At 31.1% G+C, this 13,130-nt stretch overlaps 1 protein-coding gene across 1 annotated transcript; it reads right to left on the bottom strand.

Moving 5' to 3' along the window:
* Window positions 1-4,569: 4,569 nt before the first annotated feature.
* LOC129003277 (myb-like protein X) lies at window positions 4,570-8,844 on the bottom strand. Its single transcript, XM_054431566.1, has 2 exons — window positions 8,738-8,844; window positions 4,570-5,946 (listed from the first exon to the last, which is right to left on the bottom strand). Exons 1-2 carry the CDS (start codon window positions 8,774-8,776, stop codon window positions 4,570-4,572), a joined length of 1,416 nt encoding a protein of 471 aa, XP_054287541.1. The 5' UTR covers window positions 8,777-8,844.
* Window positions 8,845-13,130: the final 4,286 nt, after the last annotated feature.

The following is a 13,130-nucleotide window of genomic DNA, read 5'->3' as shown; positions in this document are numbered from 1 at the left end:
AGTGAGGCTACTACTATAACATGTACTAATTACTCACTACTCATTGTGACCTAAAATACTCAAAAGCTAGTTGGCAAGCATATAACAGTAAAATAAGAATATGCATTAGAAAAGATACTGTTTACAAATGGCATCTAATGAATCGTCTTTCATATCCGTTCCAGCACCTTCTAGGCTTTTTTTCTTCTTGAATGCACTGCCCACTACTGCAAGAAATTAAAGTAGGTCTTGAGAACACAATGTTATATACTTGTTGATGTCAACCATCAGTTGTAAGTATAGTATAAACCAGACTTTGCATATGTATATGTATATTTAAAATCTATGTTTGCACTAGATGTTACCCAGCGCGCGTTGTTACGCTAAGAACTATTATTTTAAATGGCAATTTGTTCTTTACGATAAATAATAAAAACGTATACGAAAAACAAAAATAGAATATTTATTTGTCTTAATAAACAAAGTGGATAAACAAAGTTTTTTCTATTAAGTGGATAAATATATATATTTTTTACGATAGTCAGGGATCGCCCTTGTGCCTTATAATGGTGATTGCGAAAACAAGACGCAAAGTAAATTGTAGTCGCTTGAATTCAAAGGGTTATTCCGATGAAATCATCGGTATTCTTGGGATTAAGGCTAATTCTCCTTTAAATTTACTAAACCTACAAAATAGTTGGTGAAAGTTAACACCTGCTTTTAAATTATATTAATTTTTAAACATTATAGTTAAAAAAGTCGGACATTTGACCCCTTAAACCCTCTAGGGCAGAGCCTTTTTAACGGACCTGCACCAAACTTCACACAAACCATCCTTGAATAATGCTTAATAACGCCTGAAAGTTTCATTACTATCTGTCGAGTGGAGTCCATTAGGTATATACATACATACTTACTTCATCTTATATAGATATAGATAGATAACCTGAAATAAGAATTGCATACTATAGACTCACAAATAAAACTCTCTTCAATTCAAGGGGTCTGTGCTATACACCTATAGACATAACAATACAATGCAGATAGCATAAGTTTAAGCACTCACGTTAATCAACATAAAAGAAAGAGTTTAAGCACATCTAATACTCTCCGTAGCAATGCAAACAGTTTTCTATATACCAACCAATCTAATAATGTGCATATACCATTAATTTATCATCATACTATTCCGAAGTAAAGTAAGCACTTCTATTCTGTAATATAAATTTTTCAGTCGTAACTTTAATATCTACTTTATTTTATAAGCCGCATTGAAGAATATTTTCTAACAGGCCTACAAGTATGTAAAAGAGTAAAAAGTCAAAAGCTACTATAAGAAAAGGCCTTGAAGATTTGTTAAACCAGGCAATACCTTTATCCAATTCAAGGGTTTCAACATGCATTATTGAACTAACCACAATTGGGAAAACGTTAATTAATAACGAGTACATTATAAACCACAATCATGATTCTCTTTTCATTTAACATTACAAATACATTATTTTAATAGTATATTGATGTAACCACAACTCCTAGGATAGCCAAATGTTATGCATACGTTTAAATTTCATAAAAAGGGTTTCGATGCTTTCAACAACTAAACATCGTAAAACTACAAATGAGAAATAAAATGTATTTTGAACATTGCATGGAAACAAATTGTTCTTTTATATTACAGAAATAATAAATGGATTATAAATCTGCATGTAAATCTCTACAGGAATGAATTTTACCTTTTGAAAAGAATACAATATCTTCAGCTTTTGTTTCAGACATGTTTTCGATATAATTCAGATATTTACGCTTGAGTAGATAGTATAGAACATGAATGTTCCAAGAAATTGTTAAGTGCAGATTACCTCTGGATAGCATTTGAACTTTGTCCTCCTCTGTCCATACATATCCAAATATATAACGAAGGACACTCAATGAAATGAATATCTTCTTTGTATGAAAAATGTATCCTAAGTATGATATTTTTAGAATAGTTGAAGGTATGTTGATTTATTTGTCTTATTTGCTAGAATGCATCGAGACTTTGACTTCTGTAAATGGCTTAAAACGTATGCATGAAATAATAATGAGAATAATATTTGTGTACGTCCTTGGTTAAGAAGTTCAAAGAAAAATTCACAATATTTTAGACAATGTTGTACTAAAATGGTTCTTGTTGTAAAAAGATTCAAGATAGATACGCTTTACAATTAGTAATAAATGAACCGCACGTTTGGAATAACCTTTAAAACTAATAGCAGCTATTGTTACGACTAGTAATAAGAAAATACTTATATACAATTTATTATCATAAGATCATTTTTCATGTGCCATTAACATAAATTTATACCTTCCAGAACGTACGTTTTGTAGCGTTTTGTTAAAGTTAGAGTACACATAGCTACCCAATACTCCACATCTGCTTATACGAAAAATAGCTACAAAAAAAAATCCCACTTCAAATGGTACTACGCCAACTACCCAATGTTTTTGTAATGCTTAAATTTTGAATTTTTTAATACTCGCAGTATAATTTCTCCCCACCTGAAAATCCAGAACACAGTCTCTAGCCTGGAACCGTTTTTCAAGCTACTTTGAGGAGTCATGGCATTATCACATTGTAAAATCCATTGGTGATTGGCGTTATTTGATCCTGGGACCTTGAAGACCAAGGCAATATAATAATAATAAACATTTCTTCTTTAGTTCTTTTCCTAGTCTGTGGTCGATTACACAATATCTTTTTAATATTCAATCCTCTATCAGTCATAACGTTCGTAAAAGAGGGATTTTTCATAATCCATTCTCAAAAACTACCAGATATTTGTAGAAAATAAATACGAAAAAACATCCAAAATGCACGAACAACTACTTCTGACAATGTTTTGAGATAATTGAATGTTAAAAAATTGGTTGAAAACAATGATTTCTATATGTTAAATGTGCATAATGTAAGAACACAGAACTTATAAGGAGAAATATTTGTGCAATTCTCTCAAAACAAGTCTTACAAAATTTTATCTTTTGATCCATATCTATGCAGAACTATTTCGGACTGCATTTCCAAATCTGGCCAAAATTGAGAAAATGTTGATTGGTCGGGTTCAACCAGAACTGTTGGTTCACCAGATGGCATAACCAAACAGAAAAAAAAATACTGATACAAAGGATATGTATGTAATGTCCACATCTTTGCTTATGACACTTGTTAAATGCTGATAGTTCTGAGACGAACTGATAAAGTTAAAAAGATGAAGTAATTGTTTTATATCTGCTTTATTAAAAACCAAGAAAAGTGATTGAACCGCTCAACTGGCTTTCACTGCTATAAAAGCATATCGTAACATTTTACAATAATGTACATGTTTAATACTGCATAGCATGTCATTTGTATATTTTGTACTGAATATATTACAAAATTTCAATTGCAATTTTAATATGAGTACATTGGTGTGATATAAATAAATCTAACAAATTTAGTCAGTATTAAGAAATATTTCTTTACCATTTAATAAACCCATTAACAACTTCCGCATTCCGAAACGAACACGAACAACTATTTAATAGACAACTTTAATTACTGACAAACGTTTTCAACAATTCAAAAGTCGTTAATCTCTATCCGTTTCTATTACTTAAAGAATTTGGTTCAAAACGCCTTAGCTATTTAATATTTGTGTTCAATTTGATAGAACAAATATTAATTTCATACTGATTAAAACGTCATGAAATTAAGCAGCTATTTGTGATTACTTTTCGTTAGATTATTATTATTTGCTTTCTGTGAAGGAATTTTGAGGAAGCTTATTCAATTGTTTCAAAAGCTATGTAGTCTAACTATTCAAGCTCCTCCACATAGACCACATAGTCAAAAGTCATCACATTGTTATGTCACATTGTTAATTGTTAAATCACATTGTTATGTTTAGTGGCTATTCACTCACTATTAAGTTATGGGATATAGGACATGGGATATATAGGACATAGATTATAGGGCAAACACATTTAGTTGGGTTTTAACTCAAATACATACTTCAATATTTTTTTATTGTTAAGGCCACACATGAAAAGATAGTATTTTGCTACATCAATGCCCATAAGCTATTGAACTAGTTAATCACTTATGTCTTTCAAACACATTTCATTGGATTGTAACAGTATTAAAAAAATATGCTTACTCCAATTTATTACATAATTTTGAAAACTGATGAAAACTATCCATCATCTTGTTTTGATAGAAATATTTATATTAACATTTAAGAAAGCTAGACACTCAACAGCTTCATTAGGGAAATAGAAGAATTCACCTCATCATGTTAACCGGAATTAGTTCGTTTGTTTAATTAAATAATACATTTAGAACGGAATACAATAAAATAAAATACTTATTTATTTCCTCGTTTTAAATGTGATACATAGTGCATAGATTTACAATAATTTTTCAGTAAAATACTCAATAGTAAAAAGATAAAAACTTATCTTTACAGTGAGAATGCAAGTTGCAATGAAAGTACATACTGTCCAGTGTTCCCACCAGACTTGAAATATTATTCCACTTTTTTGCCTTGAATAAAAGTTAGTTATCAATACATGAATTCATTTGGGAGGTTGTGTTACGTACGTTGTAGTTGTGTTTTCAAAAGCTGAGCCAGTTCCAGGTGTACTCTCTTTGGTCCCGTTAGTAGCAGCTGAATTTGTCTCGTATCCAAGCATATCGTAAGAACCTAAAATTACCAAAGCGAATTCATGATCTCTATGGTTGTTAGTATAGGTTTTATTTGAGTTGTCGATGCTACTAAAAGTCTTGTTGGACTCTGTATAATCTTCAATGGTAGTTTCTGGGTTGGAAGTCGATTCATTGTATAAAGTTGAGTTTGATTTTTCTGTCGTAACTTTTATATCAGTGATCCGATGGTTTTTTGAAGGCTTGATATATATTTTCCTGTATATAAGGGATTTTTGTTTAGAGTTAACTTTTTCGATCTTGTCTTGTTTGCCAGTTGTTTCAACGTTTCTATTACTTTCTTCTACACTTGTTTTCTCTTCCTTTTGCTCCACGAATTTTTGTTTTTTAGTTCTGCTTACTTCTTCACTTTTATCTTCAATTGAGTCTTTAGTTTTCTCTAAATTGTCATCCGTGTTTATCTTTGTGGGATTCCTTTCGGTCTGGATAGCTTTAGTTTCATCTTTTACTTGCCTTTTTATCATAGTATGTCTTGTATCGGAAGTTTTAGATTTTCCTTCTTCAGAAGTGTGCTTGGATTTATCTTCATTGCTTGTGTTTTTATTTTCTTGAGTTTCAGATTTATCTTGTTTAATTAATACAGGCTTGCCTTCATGATTTATTTTTACACCCTTTTTTCCCATTTGAAATTTCTCCAGTTTCATTTTACTTTTACTTGGCTCTTTGGTTTCAGAAGCACTGAGGGGTGTATTTTTAATGTCAGTTAAACCTTTTGCAGCCTCTTTTGGCAATTGATCCTTTGTTTTGGTGTGTTTATCTTCTTGAGTTGTGTTTAATCCCATAGCTTTGTTTTGTATACCCTCTGCTTTGATTGTCTTAGTGCCCGTTTTAGTCTTGGACATTGCGTGTTTGTTAGCTGGAGGATTGTCATTGCCTTTTGAAATAGATTTAGCACTCAATGGTTTTTGCAATATACTGCTGTACGTTAAATTCGAATTTTTATTTGCTCTGGAATTCATGTTTTTATTACTATTAACACTGTATTTACTATCTGATGCGCCTTTCACTGTTTTCTTGGCTGGTTGATGGCTTACAGGGCTGTCCAGAGTACAGTTCGCATTTGTAGGCCAGTCGCAAGCGGTCTTTTCGGCGTTGTAGTGAAGTCCTTTTGAACAAATGAACACCCTTGGGTTGCCTGATGAATCACACATTATGAACTTTGAACAGTTCAGAGGATGGACGTATTTGCTGTTTGGTTTGCAGAAGACGGCTTCTGTCGACGGCTGGATCTAAAACAAAAGAAGAAGCCAATTGTAATGTGATCATCTATGTTAACAAATTAAGTTATTTTATTTGCTTCTTAGATTTACATGTATTTTTGTTCCTAGCTACAACGACCCACATTTTTCAAACCAGTAAAAACATCTTAAGCATTAATTTGATATTTTACAATAGTTTCCGGTATGCTTTTTTCCACTTTAGTACGAAGGTTTAAAAAAATCCAACAATTTAAGGATAAAATACTTTTTGAGAAGTGAATTAGAGTTATTCACTTAGTAGTTAGTTCTTAGTGCAATAACAATGCCAATGCATTATTTTAAACGTTTCTTTTAATAGTCTGGTCAAGTGGGGAAAGCAGTCTCATTGTTATATTATATTTAGTGCAGACTTTAACTAAAACCTAGGAAAAGTCATATTGTATAATATTTACATTTTAATTTGTCTTAATATATTTTAATAATTCTATATTATATAGTTATCTAATTCATACAATATTCATTTTTTTCTAATTATTTTTGTTTAAAAAAGGTTTTCTTTAAGTTACTATCAAAAAGGTAGAAATCTAATAAAAACGTTTGACAAAATAAACCAGAAAATATGTGCAAATAAAAACACATGCCAGTTTTAACTTTTCTCTCAATTGTATATTTCTCCGACAGTATTACAACCACTATTTGTATACGTCATTCGTTTTGTACCATGTGAAACATTAAGTTAAGTTGTTAAGTAAGGGTTTAAGTTATTTTCACTAATCTAAGGCAATGTATTACGACCATCATAGTAGTAATAATAAAAGAAAAGATAAATTCAAATGCAATAATGCCAAGTGTTTTATAATACATAAGGAACCACGAAACATAAATCTACATTGCGTGACAAATAGGCTGTATGGTTTCTTAGAGCAAAATGTTTTTTTTTTACAATTAATTGTAGACTTTACGTCACAGGTTTGGAAATTGTTCACCTTCTTAACTTGAAAGTTGAAGTTTGTCAGTTTGACAGTAATATCCTGCTTCTACCCACAAATTCCCTACGGCTCTCATCAACACTTATTAATTGTTTAGAAATAGGATCCGAACAATGGCAACTGCCAAAGTCAGATTTATTTCTAGAAAGAAGAAGTTTAGGGCTGTAAAGCTTTTTGCGTGGAATAAGCTACGTTATGAAAGAGTCATATATTGTGGAAATTCCACAACCAATTTTTTTTTTGTCGTTTTAGTATATTAATCATGTACAAATTTAAATGCAACATTTGGTGCAGAAATAAAAAAAACTGCAAAAAAATTGGCTATGGGGTTTCTGCAATAAGCGATTCAATATTGTAATATTTACTGTGTTATACAGTCTTTAATTTCCTGCAGAAAAGTAATGAAATGAAATTAAATGAAATATTATTTATTTATACAGGCAAAAGTAGTAACTTAATCTGGATTTAATACAAATTGTAACATTTTATTCATAACCTGTCTGAAATGTTAACAAGATTGTAAAAACCATTTTACTGCTATTTCGAAATAAATGCTTCTGGTTTTTATTTCCGTTGACCAAAATGACCGTGTGGATTTAAATAAATGGGGAGGTTCCAATTCAGAAAATGTTGTCTTCGTCTGAGGGGCCTACACAAATTATTAAAATTTTATTCTAGATAAGTGAACCAAATACTAGATAACTAGATAAGTGAAATATCATTAGTTTGTATAACTTTCATTAATCATCAGCAAATACGATAAAAAAAATTCTATTCTCCAGCCATAATATTTTGTAATACAAGTACTGAAGCACAATTCGATGAGTTTAACCCACACATTGGTTGGACTGTAATAGACTAAGAAGAAAGTCCAAGTACTAATTCATTTCACTGAGATATTGGATAGCTTATATCGTTGAACAATCTGCAGAATAAATTTGCAAGGTAGCCTACTAGTAGAAAATTAAAATATATAAACATTATTAGTTTTGAGTGTTTTCAGTAGTATTTTTTTAACTATCAGGATTTTAAAAAAGTTCTTCTTTCCTTATACTGTATGTTGTTATATGTTTACTCTACCAAACTGTACATTTCATAATTATTATGTTTCATTAAAAGCTAACTAATGCATTTATCCGCTAACTCTCCAATACTATAGTTTGAATGTAATTTATGCATATTTATTTGTTTCTCTAAATTTAATAAGCTCTTGTAAAGAAAAACTTCGTGAAATTTTTTTTAGGCTACTATTTTAGATAGGTAGAAAAAACCGCATTAATCCGATAGGTTATGTTAACGCGCTAACAATACACAACTATCTTTAATCTTTTACGATACTATCAATAATTTCAAACAAACTAATGGATTCATAAAAAGTTAAAATACATAACAAACTATTGGAGCTACTATGTGGCTTATTTAGTTTTTAATATATAAATTTGGTTTTAGAATAAAATTACGTTATTCATAATTTACTTATATTGATACACCAGTATTTTTTAGAAACTCCTTAATATTTTTAAAGCGATCCTGGAGATAGGCAGTACGATTAATTATTTAGTTGGGTTCTTGTTCAAACACAGCTTGAACGGTAAAAACGAATCCGGAGGATCTCTCAAAACCGACACTAATTTTTTGGTTGAAATACGCCCAGTTTTTTTCACTTATTACTTAATAGTATAGTATTATAGCAGTAGTAGTAGTATAGTATGACGTTTGACCTAAAACAACCATTAATAAAATTTTCTTTAATATTTTACTGAATAAATATGTTTCACATAATATAAAATACACAAACTCTGCTCTCCAATTAAAGGTATTAATAGTCTTACCCATGTTAGTACAACGAGTGTAAAGAGAAGAGGCACCATCTTGAGGCCTCAGATACTGAAATGAGTTGAAAGAGCCGTTCAGCAGCAACTGAGAGAAGAAACCCTCTGAAGCCTTTGTTCGTTAAAGGTGAGGAAACTTAGCCTTATCACCGTTGTTGTCAAAACTCTTGCCAAAACAACTCATGAACTGGCTCCTGAGACCCATTTAGATAAGCCATGCTCAAAACGACGGAGAAATCCGAAACTAGGTAAAGTCATCATTTGAAGTATGGTACTACATTTAGAAAAAACACTGTTATATATTGTTAGAAAAGTCATTTACATATCAACTATACACGGGTATAAATATAATTAAATTTTATCAGTCTCCTTGTTTTTGTCAGTTTGAAATTACAACATAGGAATCCTTACTATTTCGTATGAGATTTTTTTTCTAATTTGATCAGATACATTTGTTTATTAAAGGTGGGTTTTCCTAGGCGCGGAGTCGGCGAGCGGAGAGAGGAACGCGGAGAGCGGAATTGAAATTAACATGGCATTCCGCTCCGCTTCTAGGAAAACAGTAACATTAAATTGCCTAAGACAAGTGGAGTCCGCTCTCCGCGTTCCTCTCTCTACTCGCCGACTCCGCGCCTAGGAAAACCCGGCTTAACAGCCACAACAGTTTCAGATATTATAGTTTTTTACCATAGACTATACTAATGATAAAATGCAGTACCTTACAATGTTGTGTATACAGGTTTTGATACTCATTTGACATATAAAGTATAGCATAAAGAACAAAATAGAACAAAAATAACAAAATATATAGGTTGGTAAATCAGTGTTTCAGTTGGTATTGCGGTGGACTACTAATCTGAGTAAACGATGCAGTTTATTTGCACCCTGATGACTGCAATTTCCATCAGTAAATTGCAACAGATGTAAAGCTGATTTTAGTACTGAACTAGCTCACACCTTATGTTGATGCATTTTCATGTGGACATGAAAATTCGGGAAACATTTTTTACAAGGTTGCGATCTGGGATTCTCTTGTCATATTACTTAATACTGGGCCTAGTTGTTTCTGGTATTATCACTTGGATAAAACTAATTGGGAACTGTCAGGATCTGAACCTGGGACTACGGAGACCGAAGTTCCGCACTCTACTGTCATACATTTAAACTATTACCTTATCTAATCGTTGAAATAGCGCTTCCACTGTAAAAACTACAAAAAAGTTATATATTTTCCTATAATAACACAAAGTGAATACCAAACACTACGCGTTGTAGAGCTAAAACAAGTTTCCCAAACCACTTATTTCGCTCTAACTGTAATATTTTATATTGTACCATTGTTTATGATTTAGAAGTTATTTTCCGGTCAGAGACAGCAATACCAGATCTGCTTTGATATTGAAGTCTGCCACTTAGCTGCAGATCTTCTCGAGTTTACTCAAAGAGTTGATCTCTTTATATCTGCCATTTCCAATACACTGCACTGAATGTGTCCAGTTCATTTGATTTATGTTCGCCTTGATCTAGCTTATAATAAAAAAATATTTCTCTAAAAATGACTTATTCAAACTATAAATTTTAACCAAAGAGTTAAAAACCACTTTATGTATAATGTACACGTCAGTATTTAAGTGACAAACTGTTCTCATTGAAATATTAAGTGAATTAAGTGTAATAAAACGAAATTATAACCAACCCTAATGTCTCTGAATAAGTAGCTCTCACTTGTTTAAATGAACCTAATTTGTAAATTGAAACAGGAAAATATGAGCGCGAATTTGCCTCTACGCCAGTATTGTAATCTTCACTCAACATTCGTTAACAGAAAAGTTACGAATGGTAATTTCCCCTTGGAACAATTTATCCTCAGACCTCGTATTATTCTTTCAAATATTCAAAACTTCTTTTAGGATGATAAGTTTCAATTCCATATTTATCTTTTAAAACCTAGTTTGTTTTGAATGAGTATTCAACATCACATTACGTTTAATAATTTAGATTTAAATGTATTTATTTCATCTCCAGAGTCTAGTATATTCCCAAAACTGCAAAAAATGTATATGTCCTAGAAATGCAACTGGTTGAAGGGCTTAGTTGTTGAAGTTGGATTAATTTAACTAGGTACCTAAAAATTTGCCACGTAAACTATTGAAATACTGTAGTTTAAGGTTTTCTTGAGATAGAAAAATGACAGTAAATAAAGTTATCAAATAATATGGTTTTATATGGTTTTTTTTGTCCTGAGACGCTAGGCACGAGCCCGGGATTTTTTTGCACTTTACTTCAGGCTAGACCTAGGGGTTGCATCATTATCACTTAGATGAAATCCATTGGTGATTTGGCGGGATTTGAACCCGGGATCTAAGGTACCGAAGTCCCGCGCTCTAACCACTAGACTAGCTTGCTCCCCATTGATTCAGGGTTACTCATAAGAGTTAATGTGCTTTACTTAATAATCAACAACACAAAAAAAAGAAAACAGACCCTCTCTTGCCTGCGTGATGGAGAATAATGTTTAACGCTTGATAACGAAGTGTTAAAAATAATTTTATCGTGAGATTAGATTTTGAAAATATCTGTAATAGAATCTACTGCTTCAGTATCATTTTCTTTGTGAACATATCTCGTTCACACCTGACCTGGTTGACAGGGTTACCAACAGGTGTTGTTGTTGTTGCAGTGGCAGACCTGTAATAACCAGTGTCAAGCTAGCTCGTCCCCTCCATGTCTTTATTGGTGTTTCACAACAAGTGTATATTGGCAATAGTTGGATTCTTTTGTGTGTCAAATTTTCTTACTTAAAATAAGTTACAGCAAAAAAGTTAATATGAAACTTCATCATAAATTTTTATGAAATAGTCGTATTCATCATTACGTCTGAATTTATTAATTTTAATAAATCACGTCTAAATAATGGAACGATGGTGTATTTATTAAAAACACATTAACAATGGTTTGTATGGTGTGTACGTAACATATTTTTACTTCCTAAAAAAAATAGCTCTATATATATGATGAAGTTATGCATATTAACAGTTTATTGAAAACGGTTAATGAATTTTGTATTTAATGCTTTCTACGTTTTAATTTTTTTTTCAATTCATAGTATGTTTGGTAAAAACTGTTTTCTGGTGATATGCAATCACCCGTTAACTCAATAGTTTCTCGTTATTGAGTAAGTTTATAAAATACACTAACAAATCATCAGGTTCATAATATAAAATATAAATGTATTGTCAAAACTATGGTTTATTCGAAGTAATATTGTTTTATAATATTGTTTAATTAATATTGTTTTAATTAATATTGTTTTATAAGTAATACTTTGACCTACAGGCCGGATTAATTAGGTATGTGTAATTATTATTATTACCCATAAACATTGGATACCAACACAAAAAAGAACACTGTTCTAATATTGTGGTAACTAGGTTTAGTTTATCATGTAATATTTAAAGGTTGCTAATTTTTACTAGACATTTACTAGCTCTAAGGAACCATATTTTGTCTAGCCTTAAACATCACTTTTTTCATAACTCAGGGCTTCTGAAGTGTCCTTTAAATTGCTTCAATATCAAGTTTGACTATTTTGTAATGTAATTTTCAGTCATTTCCATTTCAAAATACGTATTTCTTTATACAAAAGACGACTTTAAGGTTTTCCACACAAACCCCTTTTGTAAAGTTTTGCTATAGTTTATTTCATTGTTAGTACCAGCCCAACATATGTATACATATTAAAAAATTTGATATGACATGCTAGTAATTAACAAAATTACATATATTCACAAATATATGTATGAAATAAATTTTATATTTTACAGATTTATAGCTAATATATGTTGAGAGTTCAAAGAATTTTAATTTTTACACACAAAAATAAAAACGTATTTTGAAATATCGCATTTTAATTTCCAATATTGATACTAATTACACATTTTAGGGTAATTTAGCGTATCAACATTTTAGTAATGAAGTAATATACGTCAGACAAAAAATGAGTATATGGACTTAACTGGAAGTTTCCTGTGAAGAAGAAAGTTTTTAGGTCAGAGAGATCCATCTTACTTTGTATAAATAGGCAAGAATTTAGATGTGATTCAAATCAATGTATCGTATTGTTACCGATAATTCCAATCGGATTCCAGCTAATATATTACCTGTCTTTGGCTATGACCAGATTGGAATACACAGTTTATGTACTAAACCTCTTTATCAGCCACGGACAGTTCCTTATTTTGGATTGAGTGATATTTCTAATTAATCATCTCTAAGATCGAAAACGTACGACTTCAGCCATTTATTCGCCTTTTCGGCTGATTCAAAAAGGCATAAGAGAAAATATTTACTCATTCAGATAGTAACAGTTTGACACTAAGAGCACACACCACAT

Source organism: Macrosteles quadrilineatus, unplaced genomic scaffold (assembly GCF_028750875.1).
Source record: "Macrosteles quadrilineatus isolate MER2022 unplaced genomic scaffold, UCM_ALF_1.0 Scaffold_9__3_contigs__length_116548681, whole genome shotgun sequence".
Lineage (NCBI taxonomy): Eukaryota > Metazoa > Arthropoda > Insecta > Hemiptera > Cicadellidae > Macrosteles > Macrosteles quadrilineatus.
Note: the sequence above shows the minus strand (reverse complement) of the source record. Positions and strands in the feature narration are given on the sequence as shown.

What these genes read in the sequence shown, in the direction of transcription:
- LOC129003277 (XM_054431566.1), bottom strand. Translation starts at nt 8,776, where the DNA reads ATGGTGCCTCTTCTCTTTACACTCGTTGTACTAACATGG. An exon ending in CACTCGTTGTACTAACATGG is followed by an intron (nt 5,947 to 8,737) that starts GTAAGACTATTA and finishes CTTTTGTTTTAG; the next exon opens with ATCCAGCCGTCGACAGAAGC.